This window comes from Amphiura filiformis, unplaced genomic scaffold (genome assembly GCF_039555335.1).
Source record: "Amphiura filiformis unplaced genomic scaffold, Afil_fr2py scaffold_82, whole genome shotgun sequence".
Lineage (NCBI taxonomy): Eukaryota > Metazoa > Echinodermata > Ophiuroidea > Amphilepidida > Amphiuridae > Amphiura > Amphiura filiformis.
The window spans coordinates 206,178-225,025 of NW_027305546.1; the positions used below are offsets into that span (position 1 = coordinate 206,178).

Sequence of the window (18,848 nt, forward strand, 5' to 3'; positions counted from 1 at the left end):
GTGGTCCATACAATCACCCCCCAAATGTTGACGCCTGAATGTGGGTTTCTGACCAAATTAACCTCATATCATATTTGCCCATTTTAGCCCCAAAAGTGCAAATATATTCCACTTTTGCACCATATTTCACCAGTTTAGCTTCAAAATAGCAATTTTTTTCTCGCGCTTCTCACACAATTGTACCATAAACTTATTCTGTCTCCAAAAGGTGCTGGATTCACTATACTTTAAAAAAAAAATTCCCTCCTGTCAAAAATAAATCAACGCCATTGTGTCTGGTATATGACCCCCCCCATACGTCGAAAATTTTGACGCCCTTACTAATTTTATAATCCCTATTTTTGGTGAAAAATATTATGACCTCCCTATTTGGTGTAAAAATTCTATGACCCCCCATGCTTGATATCCATGACGTCACATGACCATGAGGGGCCACTTCCGAAGAAAATGACAGCCCCGTAATTGATTGGTCAGTGGTCGCGAGTTGAAAACGACTGGAAAACGTTTAACAAAGAGCACCCAAAATAACACCCACAACGCCCAAATCAGCCCAAAAACCGATAGATTGATTTTGATTGCAAAATTATTGTGCCATCGACCCGGAATGTTGTGTACACACACAGCACACACAGGATGTACTACGTGCACAAGAATTCTATGTAAGCTTTCACTTATCCTGGCTGCTACATGATGTCTTAACATGGAATTCAACATCACTTTTATACGTGCTTTCTTCACGTTATCGATTTACATTGTCATGTGTGAATCAGAAGATAAGGTGGGTGGACGTGATATTAAATTTATAATTATACACAATGTATAATATTAAATAAACAATAAATGAATAATCAGTGTAGTGATACATGGATGATGATAGGCCTACAAGTACAATGATCATCATTTATTAGTCCGAATAATCAGACCCAGAACAAAATATTAATTTCTGACATGATATAGGTATGCTAGGTGAATTCAAATTTGCCATCAAACTGCATCATTTCATATATCAAATTAAAGCCCTTGAGTAAACAAAGCCAAAACTGAAAACCATTTTTTCATAGCACTTTCCGTAGCAAAGTTACATCTTGTCAAAGATTGACTTTCATCAAAAAGTTTCAGCTAGCAAAATTCCCCAAAACGGCATTTCGGGGGTATTTCTAGATCTTAAGTCTCATTATGATAGCAGCTTTTTTTTAATGGAACTGCTATCCAAATCCTCTAAAATTCCATGTGCGGTGACTTATCACCATAAAAATCACATATTTGGGTCAAGTGAAGTATAGAAAACATATTTATGTAGGTTTCTTTCTTCGGGCACTTGTTTTAAATTTCTATGTAAAAATGCATTGACATTGTCGGCGAATTTGGCTGACTAGCAAATGTGTTAACTAAGGTTTGCCTGGGTTACCTACATGATAATCATTTATAAGCTTTAAAACTAGCCCGATACATCATGGCCTACGTTGCTCTTTCCTCACAGTCATGACAGTAAGGAGAAGGCCAGTGGAAATCGTCGTAGGCTAGCCGTAGTGACGCATGGCCATGGACGGAGGTGTGAGTACCTCGGCCTCGGGCTACTTTAAAACTAATAAAGGTAAAGCCTATACCTGGTCTCATGTACCAATACCTTGTGTATTGGTACATGGTTCGGCGAGTATAAATCAGCAACAGCGAATAAGTGGTCTTTATTACTCTGTTCAAAACATCACATCGTCGCTGTTTTGATATACTGGCGTATGACGATTTTGGGGCAAAATGAGTTATATAAACTTTCAAAATCTGTGAATGAAACTCTATATATTCTCAAAGTTTTGAGACCTAAATGTAGTTAATGAGATATGGCACTAATTAGTGTGATACAACATTTTTTTTTATGTAAACCCCCCCGAAAACGTCATTCTGTATTTTTGACATACATGTACATGTACATTTGTACAGTCGTATCAATGATACGTCGCCATAGGCCACCGTGTAACTGTAGTTGCCTATTATTTTGACATACTGTCGTATCACAATGTCGTATCATTATTAATACATTTAGGTTTTTCAAATTGTGCATATTTTGACATACTGTCGTATGAGTTTGCAGATTAACTATTAGTGAATGAATAAACAGTTTGTATTATGTTGAGAACAAAGACAGATATATTATTGATTATATTCTTTGATAATAATAAATACTAGGCGGTTACCCGTATTAGGCGGTTCTCGGCTGTCACGATTACCTGGCTGATGGTGACTGTGCCCACAAAGTTTTATGCCCATAGGACAGTTTTTACTAATTTGACCTCAGATGACCCCTTGTGACCTCAAAATGACCTTCCAAAATTTGGCTCTAAATGTTGACTGTACCCACCACGTTTCATGCCCATACGACAGTTTTTAGTAATTTGACCTTGGGATGACCCCAAAATGACCATCAAAAAATTTGACTCTTTAACAGTTGACTGTACCCACCAAGTTTCATGCCCATACGACATTTTTTACCATTTTGACCTCAGATGACCCCTGGGTGACCCCGGATGACCCCAAAATGACCATCCAAAAGTTGACTGTACCCACCAAGTTTCATGCCCATACGACAGTTTTAATAATTTGACCTTGGGATGACCCCAAAATGACCGTCAAAAAATTTGACTCTTAAAAGTTGACTGTACCCACCAAGTTTCATGCCCATACGACATTTTTTACTATTTTGACCTCAGATGACCCCTGGGTGACCCCGGATGACCCCAAAATGACCATCCAAAAAGTTGACTGTACCCACCAAGTTTCATGCCCATACAACAGTTTTTACTAATTTGACCTCAGATGACCCCTGGATGACCTCGGGTGATCTTGGCCCACTTACAAAACAAACTTGTTCTGTCTGAGGTCCAGATGCACCCACCCACCAAGTTTGAGGAACGTATGCGACCCTAGTCTCCGAGAAAATAGGCGGAAAACAGTTTTACTAATTTGACCTCAGATGACCCCTGGGTGACCTTGACCCACTAACCAATACAAACTTGTTCCATCTTAGGTCAAGATGCACCTACCCACCAAGTTGCATGCCCATATGACAGTTTTTTCTAATAAGACCCCTGCGTCCACCTCTGGTGACCTTGACCCACTAACCAATACAAACTTGTTCTGTCCCGGGTCAAGACGCAGCCACCCGTCAAGTTTGAGGAACGTGCGACCCCCAGTCTCTGAGAAAACCCGTTTTTACTCATTTGACCCCTGGATGACCTCGGGTGACCTTGACCCACTAACCAATACAAACTTGTTCTGTATGGGGTCAAGCTGCACCCACCCACCAAGTTTGAGAAACGTGCGACCCCTAGTCTCCGAGAAAATAGGCGGACAGACAGACACACACACAGACAGATAGATAGACAGATAGATAGATAGACAGACACACAGACAGACGTTGCGTATTATTATATGGATATTTTACTTTGGTGCTCTCCAGTGGGTCTTCAAAAATTGGAGAAACTTTAAATGCGATTTTCTCAAAACTGCATTTTTCATCATACGACAGTAGGCCTATGTCAAAACAGCGACGACATGTACACCAAATACAGCCTCCGAAATGGTCTACTTTTAGCGCACCTTAACTCCAAAACAGTTTAGTCAAAGTTAAAAATGCGATCCCCAACCCTTTGCTTACCTTTGGACGAATTTGTAGTAATCTCCGCTAGCTCTGTGTTGAAAAATGTCTGGTACTTGCTCGGTACAAGCATAGAATGTTTTTTTTTTTTTTTAATTTTCAAAAAATATTTTTGGCCAGAAATTCAAGTTATACTGTAGGCCCAAAATGACTTGTTATTCAAGGTTGGAAACCAGAGAAATACTGCTACTGCTAATTTTTTTTTACAAAGTTGGATACAGTTGTATATTTTAATTACTTTTGCTTTTATCAAACAGCTAGCAATGCATACTAATTCAATGTGTCCCTGACTGTTCAATAGAAGCAAAGGTAATCAAAATATACAAATTTATCCAACTTTGTAAAAAAAAATTGGCATTTTTTTAGTAGCAGTATTTCTCTGGTTTCCAAAAAGCCTAAAAGCTAAAGAGCACCGAAAAGAAACGGACAGGGTGTCTAAAACCAAAGCTAAATACACCCGGCAAACCCGTAAACAATCCACAAGTGAGCAGTCTAAGTCAGCTATAACAGACCATGCAGTACAACAAAACCATGTCATCAATTGGGACAATGCTAAAGTTCTATGCAAGGAGTGTGATACTAACGCAAAACATGTCAAAGAATCAATTTGGATCAGGAGAAGAGGAACCAACGTCATGAACAGAGACGAGGGGGCCCACTACCTGAGTCACATGTATGATTCTCTCCTGGCTGTAAATACACCCTCTACAGTCGGGATTCGTCCTACCGGAAGTAAGGATTATCCATCATCATTCTGATGATGCCTGTCGACCATGATAGGCGAAACCGTCAATAGTGAGTAAATTATTTGGTTTTGTTTCAATGAAAATTTTCCTTACTGTATCCCTATGTTAGACACACAAATCACAAGACGGCCAGATGGGTCCTTGACGTGTGGTGTATACCGAAAACCTACCCACACGGACCAATACCTTAACTTTGCTTCACACCACCCTTTGCAACACAAGTTGGGTGTTGTCAGGACCTTGACCCATAGAGCTACATGTAGGGCTGCTAAGAATACGCAATTGCGTTATTTGCGCCGCAATTTGCGTATTTTGGCTCCAATTGCGTTTTTGACATTTTTGAAAAAATCTAAATTTTTAAAAAAATTTTTTTTTTTTTTTTTTTTTTTTTTTTTTGCGATTTTTAATTTTTTTTTCACGAATTTGGTCCCTGGACCTAACATCAAGTGCTACCATCATTAAAAATAATTACAAGTTTGTATCCAAATGGGACCAATTTGTAACTTGTGTTCACTTCAAAATCTATCTAAGATATAGACTTGTGTACAAAACCAATGCATTTTTATATCCTCAATAGACTATGCAGTGAACACAAGTTACAAATTGGACCCCAATGGAAATAAGCTTCAATAGAGGCTTTCTTGGGTTATCCAGGGTTGTCAAAACCTGAACAAATCAAATCAAATCAAAAATCCCATTTGGATACAAACTTGTAATTTTTTTGTATCTTTTTTCCTATTTTTTTTTAAATCAACCACAAATGATTGCAGTACCTCACTCTAGGTCAAGGGACTCTCCAAATCCGCGAAATTTTTTTTTTTTTTAAACGCAATTTTTTATTTTTTTTATTTTTTTATTTTCTTAATTTTTGCTGAACCATGAAATGGTCTCAGCCTATATTAGTCTATGTTACTTACTTACTTACTTACTTACTTACTTACTTACTTACCAACCATTTGGTCTGAAATGGACATATCTTTAAATGCCACAAAGGTATGAACCCCCAAGTGGTGTGAAATGAAAGAGAAAGAAGTAAAGAATATAATACAAAAACACAGGGGGTTCTACTCATAATAGTTTTAAAGTTGTGGTCCATTTTGTCTTTAAAATCATCAGAAGTCGCCCAATTGGGCTTCTATCACGGGTTTGCCAACTTTCTTTTAGATATAACAATTACTGCCTGTGACGGGAGGCAGCTTGTCTGCTATTTTGATAACAAGCACATTGTTTCCAAGAAAGTGAAGTAAATATTGTGAAAATTCCCAAAGTATTATTAAAACAGTATCTTAACCACAGTATGGACCAAACTGGACATGTCTAAAATCGCCCACTATAGCCCATTTTGTGGTTAGTATTTAGATCACAGGAAATTACGGCGTCCCATGATGCATTTATGAAAATACACACTAAGGGTATGTGATAAATGCTATATATTGCCTCTGATTGTGCAATAATGGCGAATACTTGTGCGGTGGGGGTTTGGTGGTCAAATGTTACTCCTTCCCATGATGCATTTATGAAAATCAATACATACACACTATAAAGCTTCAAGGTAAATGCTATATTGTTTCTACCAACATTTTGAAATATGTCCGATTGAGCTAAAACTTGGTACAAATAATCCTTGATCGTAAGGGATCATGAAACAGCATCTGAGATCATCAAAGGTCAAATGTTAAAGCTGCTCCGATGGGGCTGTAACTCTGGGAAAACAATCCCCGGCACTTGGGGCTGTAACTGGGGAAAAACAATCTGTGGCATTTGGGAAGTATGAAACTTCAAAGGACATCTGAGGTCAAAGGTGAGGTCAAATTTAGAGTTGCTCCGATCGGGCATGGTTCAGCTATGGTGCGGTTACCGCTCTTGTTTTTGTTTTTTTTAATTTTTTCAAATTTTTTTAATGATGGTAGCACTCCAAATGTGCGAAAAAAAATTAAAAATATCTTATTATTTTTTAGATTTTGCATTTTTGGCGGGAAAATCACGGATTTTTGTGTTTTTTGGAAAATCGGGGTGCGTTTTTTGGCCTCCAAAATCGTGTATTCTTAGCAGGCCTACATAGAGCCAACACGATCATTACCCGCGAAGAAGACATACAGCATGAGTTGAACTACATCAAACAGTGTCTTCACCAGTGTGGTTACTAGCCATGGGTTTTTGCTGTCAGTGACAACAAAGAAAAGGACAAACAGAAAGCTAAGTACCAAAACAGACCACCGGCCAAAGGTAGTGTGGTGATCCCCTACATACAGGGGGTCTCCAAGACTGTTGATCGCCTATTCCAAGCCAAAGGCATTCGCACACACTACAAGCCGGTTAACTCTGTCCGTCAGAACCTCGTCGCTCCCAAGGACAAGACCGCAACTGAGCAACGCTCCGGAACTGTTTATTACATTTCATGTGAAAATTGCCCCGCTGCATATGTTGGTGAATCTGAAGGCACGCTAAGCACCAGGCTGACGGAACATAAACGCAAGAGCAATGCCTCCACGCTAGTCGCTCAAGTCGCGAAACACACCATCGCGTGGAAGGATGTTCAGGTGCTGATCAGGACTCCAACTGGTTTAACCGTGGTGTAAGGGAAGCCATTAACATCAGACGCCACCCCAGTTTACTATAACCTTTAAAATTAGCAGATAGGCGAGATCTGTTTGTTCTCTGTTGACAAGGGGCAGTCTTGAGGGAACAGCTCTTTTCAGAGCTATCAGTAGGCAAGGGGCGGCCTACATGCATGTCTCATTCTTACGTACTGTACTTTGTCCTGAAGAAGTCAGAGCTACTCCTGACGAAAGCTTGACAGTTCTAAACTTGTCCAACGACGAGCCCGCTAAAAACCCACTAATTGTGTTATATGTGTCTTTATAACTGCCCGCCGGCTTCCGAGAGTAGCTTCTATTACAAAATAAGCTTAAGATACTCTGCGCTCGGTGAGCAATTGGTTAAAAACCAATCATTGGCTAAAAACCAGTCGCTAATAGCTCAGTGATGTAATTAATTCACCTGTATGAGTTTTATGAGTATCCTAATCACTAGAATAAATCAATCAGTCATCTACACTGCTGAAGTGATGACTGAAAACCATAGCGCTCGGACTCATTAAAAAAATGACTTTGGTTGTGTTGTGCGACATAGCGGAGCTAACAGTCAGCACCTGTGTACTGTACCATTGTACAGCACCATAAGATTGCACTCTTACATGTAGGTTCTACAAATATGGGTTCAAATCAATAACAAACACAGCCAAAAGATCAGTTTGAATACACCTGCACTGTGCTGTCTCAGATCACCAGAATCTGTGGGAAAAGTCTCACACTTTCTCAGTCATCAACCTAGAAACAAATGAGGGCAGCAGTCTATGTAGTCACTTGGGTATGACGTAACATCAGTCTACATGTAACTTTATTAAAATACAGTATTGTTTTTGTTTTGTTTTACATAGGGACATCATAAGACTCTAGCATCAGCATCCGTAGTTGCACTTGTTGAAGAGGAAGTACAAATTTTTCCTGACATTGCTATAGCAACATCAGACTTGTCAACCAATGAGAGAACTGAATACATTAATTCACCAGCAGAAGATGATGGAAGTGATTTTAGAACTAACAAAATTTTGTCAAATTCTGTTGCCAAAGCTGTATTGAGGACACCCATACATTCTGCAAGAACTGAAGGTGGAGAGAAAATATTTGTAAATAATGTACCAGGAGGAGAAAGTCTAGAAGACAGTATCATGATTACTCAACAGGATAAACTGTATCTTCAAATAGACTCTCGTGAGTCAACTACCAATGAGAGGACTCCTTACATTGACTCTCCTGAGTTGTCAACCAATGAGAGAACTTCTTATATTGATACTCTTTCCAATTCTGAGAAATTGGATGAAACAAATAATGTATTATTATTACTAATATCAGCAAAAACAAAAATTCCTTCCCATTTTGAGCAAAACAATGCAGTTATTAATCCACTTTTTTCATATTTTCGTAAGCACCAAACATTTTCAGGGATGGCTGATTTACCATCAGAAAAAAGTACTTTGAGTCTTTCAAATAATTTTCTCCAGGATGATACAAGTAATAATTTTGTTAAATTTGAAGAAATTTTTAGTCAAAATCCCAAGACTGATATCAGTATGCTGCCGTCCTCCAAATTATCCGAGCCGAAAGAACCAATATTAGTCAAATCAAGCGGAACAAGAGAGATTATGCCAAAACTTGATGCTAAAATTAGCACAAAGGTTGATTACAAAGATGATAGAAATAAGTGGTTGAGAAAACGACGGCTTGCAGGGCCCCCTCCAGTGCAGAAACCTAAGAAACCGGTAGTACATGTACATGTATCTACAAAAGTGCCACCAACGTCGATATCTGCAAAAATCAATATTAATAGTATTTTGAATAAACATAAGGGTGCTCATAAAGATGTGTCTACTACAAGAGCAAGCAGTACTGCGGACATAGAAACGACCTCTATAACCGGATCAGAGGTAGAAATAGTTGAGGACAGAGAACCGGACAGAAAGTGCACCCTGGCAAATGGTTGCTTAGCAACAAGGACACAGCCGTTATCCTCTGATGCGTACTGGGCAGCAGGGAGTTTGCTATCAGTATTATTGATACTCACTATAGCAGTGTTGTACACAGGTCTGTTAAGGAGACGTAATGATTTTGATACATTTTCTGATGATAGCCAAGATGACGGAGTGGAGATGGAGACTATGAATTCATCACTGAATATTCAAAGTAAGTTGCCATGGATACTGTCTTACATGCAAATATTTGTGAGGTGTTTTATAATGCTTTCCACTTTTAATTTCTTTAAATTAAAAAAAACCCTGCAAAGTAATTTTTTGAAACTAGGCTTTAAATTAAACTACAAATAAAAAACACTGCAAACTTTCCAAATGTTCAGTTAAATTCGCATAACATCAGTAACATTGCTACATGTATACTACACCTTAACAGGAGTCAGCAGGTTTTAGCCAATAGAAAATGGGCTATTCTAGTTGAAATACGTATAAACCCCTAATACATTACCATAATCTTCTACACAGGGAGTTCAATTGGGATTTGAAATCTACATGCCCTGTATGTGAGATTAAAGGTCATATCTTTTATAGGGGTGGATGGATTTCAACTGGACAAGCCCAATCAGGGGTGGTAACCCTTATGGAGCAGATTGCCAGGGTTAAGTACCGGTACCTGTTGTGTCAAGTACTTGCTAATTCAAATTGCTCAAAGAAATTGCACTTGCTGAGGCAAAATCCCACACTCACACTAGCTCACCCCACCTTCATCTCCGGCTCCACACACACTTACATACACGCTGACCCCAACTACCAGCCTGCCACAAACACACCCCACACATACCACTAGGCACTAAAAATTAATTTAATAAAACAGTAATTTTAAATAACATTAACAAAATATGACACATAAATTGGACCAGCCCAATTACAAGGGACAAATTGGATGCATCAAAATAAAAATGTTGTCATAAAGTCATCACAGTAAACACACCAGCTGAATATGATGAGATGCACTAATTTAGTGAGGCCCTATCAAATATCACAAGATACATAGTGTAAAGCATGCATGGGATAGACCTATTATACACTTCAGGAAGGGCAGGAAATTTTATCTTTTGTCATTATGAGTTAATATTCAGTAGCAGAAATGAAAGTAAGCACTCATAGTTGTGAAAGCTCATTTACACTTCATTTTTGGTATCCTCTGCAATCAGGGTTGTAAAGTTGCCACAAGAAATCGCTGATCAAAAAATCAAAAAGGCACCCAATTGTTTTCTTAACCATTGGTTTCTATGGGATAGGAAATGTTCAAAAGTTGCCCAATTGGGCTAAAAAATGACATGTTTTGCAATCAGGGTTGTAGCCAACAATTTTATGGTGTTGGCTGGCATTTTCAAAACCAAGAGTATTAGATTAGATTTCAAATCATTCAGTGAACTTTTGAGAAACTTTCAGAACTGTATACAGTGTGTATATTATAAGTTTGTTGGTAATTTATTGCTAAAAGGCATTGAACCTTATTTTAATACTTTCATGCATGTTTTGAGTGGTGGGTGGCTGGTATAGTGAGTGAGTGCCATGCAGTTACAACACTAGCAATGGTCATTTGATATATTTTGTTTACCAGGAGGAAGGGGGAATAAGTTTTTAGAAAAGCCATTATCAAATTTGTCAAACCTGATATTTTGGCATATTTGTAAAGACATTACACAAATCCGAACTGACACATGGTATCAGACAATTTGTCATGTTTGTAGGTCAACAGAGTAAATTCTCATAACCCCCCCATAGATTTCTATGCTAAACAGCCAAAATAGCAAACTAGCAGAGTTTCTTTCAATTTATTTAAATTTCAGCATTTTGGGTAACAAAATTAAAATTTGATGGAAATCATTTGGTGTTTTAATGCATGCACAACCAAGATGGGCTATTCCGGTTGAAATCCATACACCCGCTATGTATGACCTCAATTAATCTTCCACACAGGAGTAGCCCATTTGTGCTTTATATTCAATTACATGTAATTCAAAAGATTTCTTGTATTCTAATTCTTATCACAGATATATTGAAGAAGATCCCACCCCACCTGTCTCATATGAGCCGTAGTATCAAGTACCCAAGACGTCACTTCCAAGGAAATAAGTATAGAAGGCTTCCTGATTTAACAGAGCATGATAGCGATAGCTTAATGGAAGATGAAGAAGAAAACCAGAGATATGTGTAATCAGTAAGCAATAAGTAAACTTAATTTATGAAGACATTTCTAGAGATTTAAATAGTAATTAGGCCAAATAAATAGTCTGTCTCAAAGCTTGCCCTGATTGGTTATTACATGATATAATCATCTGAGTAACCAATCAAAATAGAGCTTTTACACATGTAAAAATTTTGTTCAAGGCAAATGTGCACTGTGAAACGAGCAGTTTTGAGACATGCTATTTTATTGCGCCATGTACAAGATGAACTTAACGATAGACAATCTAATGTAAATTTTCTAATTCTTCAGAGTTTCTTTGTTGATTTTTATACGAGTATGAATGCATAAACAATCACGCTAATTAGCTGATCAACAAGACCAGGCTTGCAGTGCTCTTAACTTTTAAGTCATAGCTCGACCAATAAATATGGACTCAATCAATACAATTTTATATTGGATTTGATCCTTCAAGCAGACTATATTGGCTGACTTTCTGAGGCAAGGATGTTGCCATGGTGGCTTTGCAGCTCTCTGAGGCAAGGATGTTGGCCTTGTGGCTTTGTAGCTCTACTTCCACCAGCTGCGGAGGTACTTCTGGAAGGACTAGTCGGACTCTTTCTCTCCCTGCTTACATACTCTCATCTGTAAATTGATTCAAAATAATTATGTAAATATACCTCGTCTTTCATCAGAGAAAAACAACTAAGAATTTCACACTAAAAACAAAAACAAAAAAGAGAACAAACATTTAACTTTTTAAAAAAAATGTGCTTTTCTAAATTTGTAGTTGTATTCCATTTCCTGCCAAGCTGATCTGAAAGTAGATTTGATAATTTGATAAAAATATCTTGTTGAATATCGTAGCATCGATTGTGTCATTCAAATTCAATACTAATTACCCCCTTCATGCTCACAAAATATTATTAGTTATTGTGTGAAGCGGAGGTGTGGTATGAGAAATTATTGTGTGCAAATTGTCATACTGGGTGAAGCCAAGTATGACACTAGCGCACAATATTTTCCATTTCCATACATACCAACGCTGAACCTCATTGCAAATTTATCATACCACTAAGTGATTCTAAATATTGAAATAATTGAGTTTTTAAGCATTCAATTGTTTAAAAAAAGACAAAAACATATTACACAAAATCTGTTGAATCGCCTTTATATATGTATCTCGCTGTATATGCGTATCATGCTTACGCAATACGCTCTCACTGACTAGATAGATATCAAACGTAAGTATGCACTCGCTGACTAGATATGAAAATATATCCGGTTAGCGGTGTTCTTTGATGTTTCCCTTAGTGGTATGGTAAGTACCCCTCTTAACTCCCTTCCCTGAATTAACTAAAAGTGAAAATCATCACTTTCAATCCCCGTGGTATAGTATTTTGTATGTGAGTAATGATTTATTTCAATCATCCGATGCTCTGACAATCTGTAGTTTGATAATAAAAACAAAAACAAAAAAGCAACAAAAAAAAATGAAACCCAAACATTATTATGCAATCTATATTATACATAACTTATGTACAAGATGAGATACCTTTGGTATCTAGCTGTTTAAAGTTCCTTGTTGACCGGAAGAAACTTGTCTCTCGTGAATAATTTTTCTAAGGCGACAAAGAAACTAGAAAACCAGGGCCTGACTGCTTTGATTTTTGAGGACATCTAATTTAGCCTCTTCCAGAAAGAAATTCACAAAATAATGTTTAGAATCCTGACAAACCGACCCAGCGACCCTACTTGGCAAGTTTGTTTGCCTGTAGGACTGGTTTTTTGTTGTTGCCTAAGAACAAAACGTACTATTAATTATACTTGAGATTTATGTATGTTGGTCTATTCCAGTCGAAATTCAGTACACCCCCTTTGGAAGACATGACCTTAAACGTCCATAACAGGGGGTGTAGATTTCAAATGGAGTCACTAATTCAGGTACCCATTTGAAATTCACACTCCTTGTGTGGAAGATTAAGGTTACATCTGCCAAAGGGAGTGTACGGATTTCAACTGGAATAGCTCTATTGCCATTTACCGGTACTAAATAATTCAATATTTATATAATGTCCTGTATAATAATTGCCATATTTTATGTGTGTGTACTGTATCAGCTGATTAACTACATCTACATTCAGGCCTGTAGGCAGGATTTATTGTTGGGGTGTGGGACTTCCCAAAAGTTAACCCTTTTCTAATAAGAAGTGCACTTGCACAGATGTTTTCTGAACCTAACTCCCACCCTATAAAAAATGTGCAATTTTTGAATGCCTTATCACTAAAAAGTGGACCTTTTGTTCGAAAAATCGCAAAAAAAACAGGCCTGTGTACAAGTGTGCTAAATTAGTGTTGATATTATATTCTTTTGTACAGTAAAAAAAAAAAAATCAAGATAAAGGTAAGCCAGGTGAGATCAAGCAAACAGATTGATTTTAAATACTAATACTTGTCTGATGGCAAACCGCTAAAATATCGGTCAAACCTAACTTTTTGGGTGGAATCACATTTCACACTTGTCTTGTGTTTCAGAAAGGGAGGAGGGCAGCCTCTTAACAAAGATACTTCCTGTTTAGGATGGCATCTAATGTTTGGTTTGTTTACTTCCTGCATTATGAAGTATTGCAAACGTGAAAAAATGACATGTGTGGGAAAAGTGCGGGATTGACGGATCTCGGAATGTATTGGGCTATACCATTTAAATTCCACATTCCACAGAGGGAGTATGAATTTCAAATGGAATTAGCACATTAATGGACTTTATAATGAAACTCACCTTCCCTCTGTGGATGATTCAGATTGAAAATTTCTCAGAGGTATGAATTTCAAACAAAGCTGCCTAATGTGTTCATTCCATTTTATACCCCATCCTGGAATATATTTCCAAAATCTTCCACAGGGGGAGTGTGGAATTTAAATAGAATAACACATTGTGATGTAGCTTGTGTTACATGTCCTTCATATTTTGATGTACTTTTGTGTTATATTTTTATACTATTGATTGTGAAAACCATCTGGTTCAGTAGCGGAAATGTCAGTTGGTTGTAAATTAGTAATTACACTAATTGAGAAGTAATCTGCAAATCTGATCCTGATATTATATTATTTGTAGATGAGTGGGTGTATGTGTGTAAGTGCGGAGTGGGAATTTTCTCCCCAATTGTTCACTTGATTGTTGGGAGTGGCCTTCTTTTCCTTGTTTTTTATCTTCAAATCTGTTTCTCACTACTCTCTCCATAGGCCAGCATGCTTATAGGCTTTTTAGCCTGGCTTGAGCATTTTGTTTAAGCCTGGTCCCATCAGGACCCAAGTGTGTCTCCACATGGAGCAACCGTTTAAACAAACAAACAAACTTTCTGGCTTTGCCCCCCCCACACACACACTTTCTCCCAGTCAAAATTAGAAATCTTTTAAAGGGGTGTGTCTTTTCATATTCTTCTATTTCCAAATGGGTCGGTTGTATTGCTCCAGTGGTTTTGATATGAGAAGACAAAACATGCACAATGCCCCATAGGATACGTGGTAATTATCACAGTTCACATTTTATTTTCACATCATTTACTCAGGCGTTTCATTTTACTAGGGTATTGACCGGGGTAATAAGAAAAATATGAGCTTCATGTCATGTGCCAAAATCTCAGTATTGATGAAGAAAAATGGGGAATGAGGTTGATTATCGGGTCTCATTCCTTTAAATTTTTATGTTGTCCCTTATTTTGCTGCTCCCAACCCCATGGTGCTGCCCTCGGAATCAGGAAGATGATGTGTGCTGCAAAGATTTGTAATTTTAAGGGAACCTTGTTTCCCCAAATATAGAAATACATTGAGAAATTGTAGAAATATTATCTTTATGAGACATTTATAGTTTACTATCTTCAGGAAATTAAACAAGGGGAAAGTGACAGCTTTTAAACATATTTATAATTTTACTTCATTGTTTTGTGTTTTTGCGTGTCAAGATTTATTGTAAACTATGCTTCCTAAAATTGTCAAATCAGTTAATAATTGTTTTGAATAATCAATATTTATAGGAAAAGTTTATGATTTTAATTAATCATAATTCTTTTTATTACTGGTATAAAACACCAGCTGTTCATTAGCTACTGGAAAAACAATATCAATTATTGGACATGCAAAAGTGCAGTGTAATTTTAATTCAGGGTGTTCACAATTCCAGAAAAAAATGAGTTAAGTTGGGTACATATCATTTTGAGTCACCCTGTATGTAATTGTAATGCAGCAAAATGCAAAATTAATGTAGTGCCTATATAGAAATTTGATATGAGTGCTATTGATTATCAGTTCACACATAAACAGTAATGCTTACATAATTATAGTTTTGTTATTTACTACGGTATTACATATGGAAATATATTTTGCAGTGAATGTCTGTTTCTTAAATTTTGGGTAAATTTGATTTAGCTTCCAAATTTGGTCTGACCGATCCTATACTTGAAAGGTCCTTATGCCCATAGAACAGTTTTTCTTCTTCTTTTTGTTGCCTTAGGCTGCGATCACATAGAAGTATACGGTATTCACTATACGAAATACGCTCATTCGATCAGGCTGAGTTCACATAGTATACTCCTATGTGAACTCAGCCTGATCGAATGAGCGTATTTCGTATAGCGAGTACTGTATACCCTATACTTCTGTGTGATCGTAGCCTTATACTTAGCTAAAGTGTTAAGTTTATTTAAATTGTATGTACACGTAAGGCTGATTGTAAATCAATGTATCATATCCATTATATTACATGACAGCTGCAATAGCTATTTATTTTTTGTTAAAAGTCAAATGACTACAAGAGTCTTAAAAGGTTTATTATTATTAAATGGCTATTCTAGTTGAAATCCATACACCCTCTATGGAAGACATGATCTTAATTTCCCAAAAGAGGGTGTAGAGTTCAGATGGAGTCACCTATTCATCAGGTAACGCCATTTAAAATTCTCACTCCTGTGGATGAGTAATAAGGTCATGTCTTCCATAGGGTGTATGGATTTCAATGGGAATAGACCCATCTTTATGACATAATTGCATTCAAAATTATATGATATTATTTTTGCTTGCACTTGCAATATCCAAATGATTGATATCCATCAGTTTTCATTGATAATGGATGAGTATAACACATCAAAATTCAACATAAATGAGAAGATACAATTAATTTGTATAACAAGTCACTAAACTACCGTATAATTCCATCTACAAGCATTTATGCCTCTAAATGCGGGTTGACGAAAGGCAGACACCTCCACAAAAACATACAATAGATTATTCTTAAAATAATTCATGTTTGCACAGCAGCCTGTATCAGTAATAGATAGTTGATCAAACTTATGTTTGTGTGGCAGTTGTCTGCCTTTCATCTCTTTCGTCAAAAAAAACAAACAAACAAAACACATTTGAGGTATATATGCTTCGCTTGTACATGAAATTTTACAATATACATTCTGGACAATTTTAGAGTATCCATGTTGCACTTGGAAGAGACAGGTTTTTCTGTAAACATCCAAATGATGGGTACCAATCATTTTGATAGAGCCTGTATACCAGTAGAAATTAAGCCATATGTCAGCTGTTACTACTAATTGCTGTGGAACAATCTCATTGTAAACTTGTATGATATGAAACATTAAAAAATAGTTTTATATAAATAGTTATGATTTGTGTGTCATTGCACCAGATGCATGGTTTTCTTTTGTGTCAAAACATGATTTTTAATCCTATTATTAAAATCCCAGGGGGGTGTAATAGATATTGATAATTTCACAAAGGTTTTTAGCAACATTTGAAAATAAATGCCAGAAGACAAGGAAATATTTATATTTTTGGATCTCTTTTGTTGAAGTAGATTATGTATTTTGGGACAAGTTTTCAGAATCCAATTTGCGCATCCCCATCCAATCCAAAATCAAGATACCCCAAATGTATTAGTAATGAAGAATTTGAAATATACTCCCCTTTTTTGGGAGATCAAGGTATGTCTTCCAAAGCCGGTGTATAAAACTAGAACAGCCCACTGACTGTAACAATGAGACTTGCATACATACACCCATATATGTACAGTGCATTACTGGACTATCAGTATGCCATTTATTTGGTTCCAATACATCCAATGTACAAAATATTTACATGTGTACAAAAGTTTATCCTTATTTACAAGGTTGGTCCAATATCATCACATGCAATTTAAACCTTGGTTGAAGGACCCTTGCATCGATGGAATTTCATACTGATATTGGGATATTTCACGCACCCCTATGGAAGACATGGCCTTAATCTTCAAAATGGGGTTACCTGAATGGCAACTCCATTTGCAATTTACACTCCCTGTGTAGGAGATTAAGGTCATGTCTTCCATTGGAGGTGTATAGATTTCAACTGGAATAGCCCATTGTGATCCCTTCTTTTTTGATGAAAATAAATGCTATCCAAAGGGTTAAAAAAAATAGCGCCCTTGGCTTAAAATTACAAAACATTTCTTTGCATAACTTAATTGACATACATTTTGTTGATTTGAAAAATTAAAAAATCTGTGAAAAGAGGAATTGTGTTTCTATCCACCCATGCGACTTCAACACTCGGTAGTGCAAGTGTTCAGTTGCCTACATTAAACAAAATTACATGCATCTATTTTACAATGTTGCTGCTGTTTTTGGAAAATGCTAATAAATAATTCTGATCCTTTAATTTTCTTGAGTATAGTCTGTGTTGTCCCAAGTCGAGAGTAACACCATGCTGGATTTCACAGAGGCCGATTCAAATCATGTGTTAACCTAATCCTGTAGGGCGTATACATAGACATTGAAGAGCGATTTGTTTGTACACCGCCAGCGCAACCCGGTAAAATATGCATGGATTCAAATCTGCCACTGCAAAATCCAACATGGCGTTACTCTCAACTTGAGATGATCGAGACACACTATAGTGTTTCTTCACCAGGGTGAATTCAATAAAACAATCAATAATATAATAGTCAAAATAGTTTGTGGTGAATAAAACTCCACCGCCCTTATAACTACTGTATAACTATGGTGGGTTCAGGGTTGTAGCTACGCTGGGCAGTGGCGGGCGGACCTGCCCGGCACTCGTAATTTCCACTCGGCATTCAAGTTAATTTTGAGCCCAAATACCCGGCACTCCAGTCTCAAATGCTTCGAAATCAATGAACAATCAGTATAAAAATTAACAATTCTTATCAAAATGCCAATTTCTTTACCATTTCATATAAATTTCACCCTACACTAAAATTTGCCTAGCTATAACCCTGGGTGTGTTTTGTCTATATCGGATTTCGCAGTGGCAAATTCTAATCGGTGCATTAAGGCGGTTGCATTGCCAGCGTAGGACAAATCGCCCTTCTACACGTGTGTATACGCTCCGCATGATTAACGTACGATTCGAATCTGCCACTGCGAAATCCAACATGGCGTTACTCTCAACTTCAGACAAGATAGACTATAATCACATGGGGAGTTTGATCGGCAGGGACATTAGACATAAATTTGTTGTTGTTGTTGTTGTAATTTCTGTCCACAACGACAACTTCTTCTCCTTCCATTTTGGCTAATTGCTTGGCACACAATGTCACCAAAATAAACCGAACTCAATCTAATTCTTATCTATAATCTGAGACTGAATTAAAAAGACTAGTCCGATGTTACTGTCAATCAAACTCCCCATGGCCCTTGATTGGTTAGTAGCGCGTAAAAGGAAGAT

General features: G+C 37.1%; 1 protein-coding gene across 1 annotated transcript; it reads left to right on the forward strand.

Annotated features, from left to right (window-relative positions):
* The first annotated feature begins 605 nt into the window (after positions 1–605).
* On the forward strand, positions 606–13,800 carry LOC140144804 (uncharacterized). The gene is made up of 3 exons (XM_072166611.1): positions 606–778; positions 7,838–9,140; positions 10,987–13,800. Exons 1-3 carry the CDS (start codon positions 701–703, stop codon positions 11,148–11,150), a joined length of 1,545 nt encoding a protein of 514 aa, XP_072022712.1. The 5' UTR covers positions 606–700; the 3' UTR covers positions 11,151–13,800.
* Positions 13,801–18,848: the final 5,048 nt, after the last annotated feature.

Excerpts from the sequence above, each read along its gene's own strand:
- LOC140144804 (XM_072166611.1), top strand. The coding sequence starts at position 701 with ATGGAATTCAACATCACTTTTATACGTGCTTTCTTCACGTTATCGATT. Across the intron at positions 779-7,837 it reads TGTGTGAATCAGAAGATAAG|GGACATCATAAGACTCTAGC; the intron begins GTGGGTGGACGT and ends TGTTTTACATAG. Across the intron at positions 9,141-10,986 it reads TTCATCACTGAATATTCAAA|ATATATTGAAGAAGATCCCA; the intron begins GTAAGTTGCCAT and ends TTCTTATCACAG.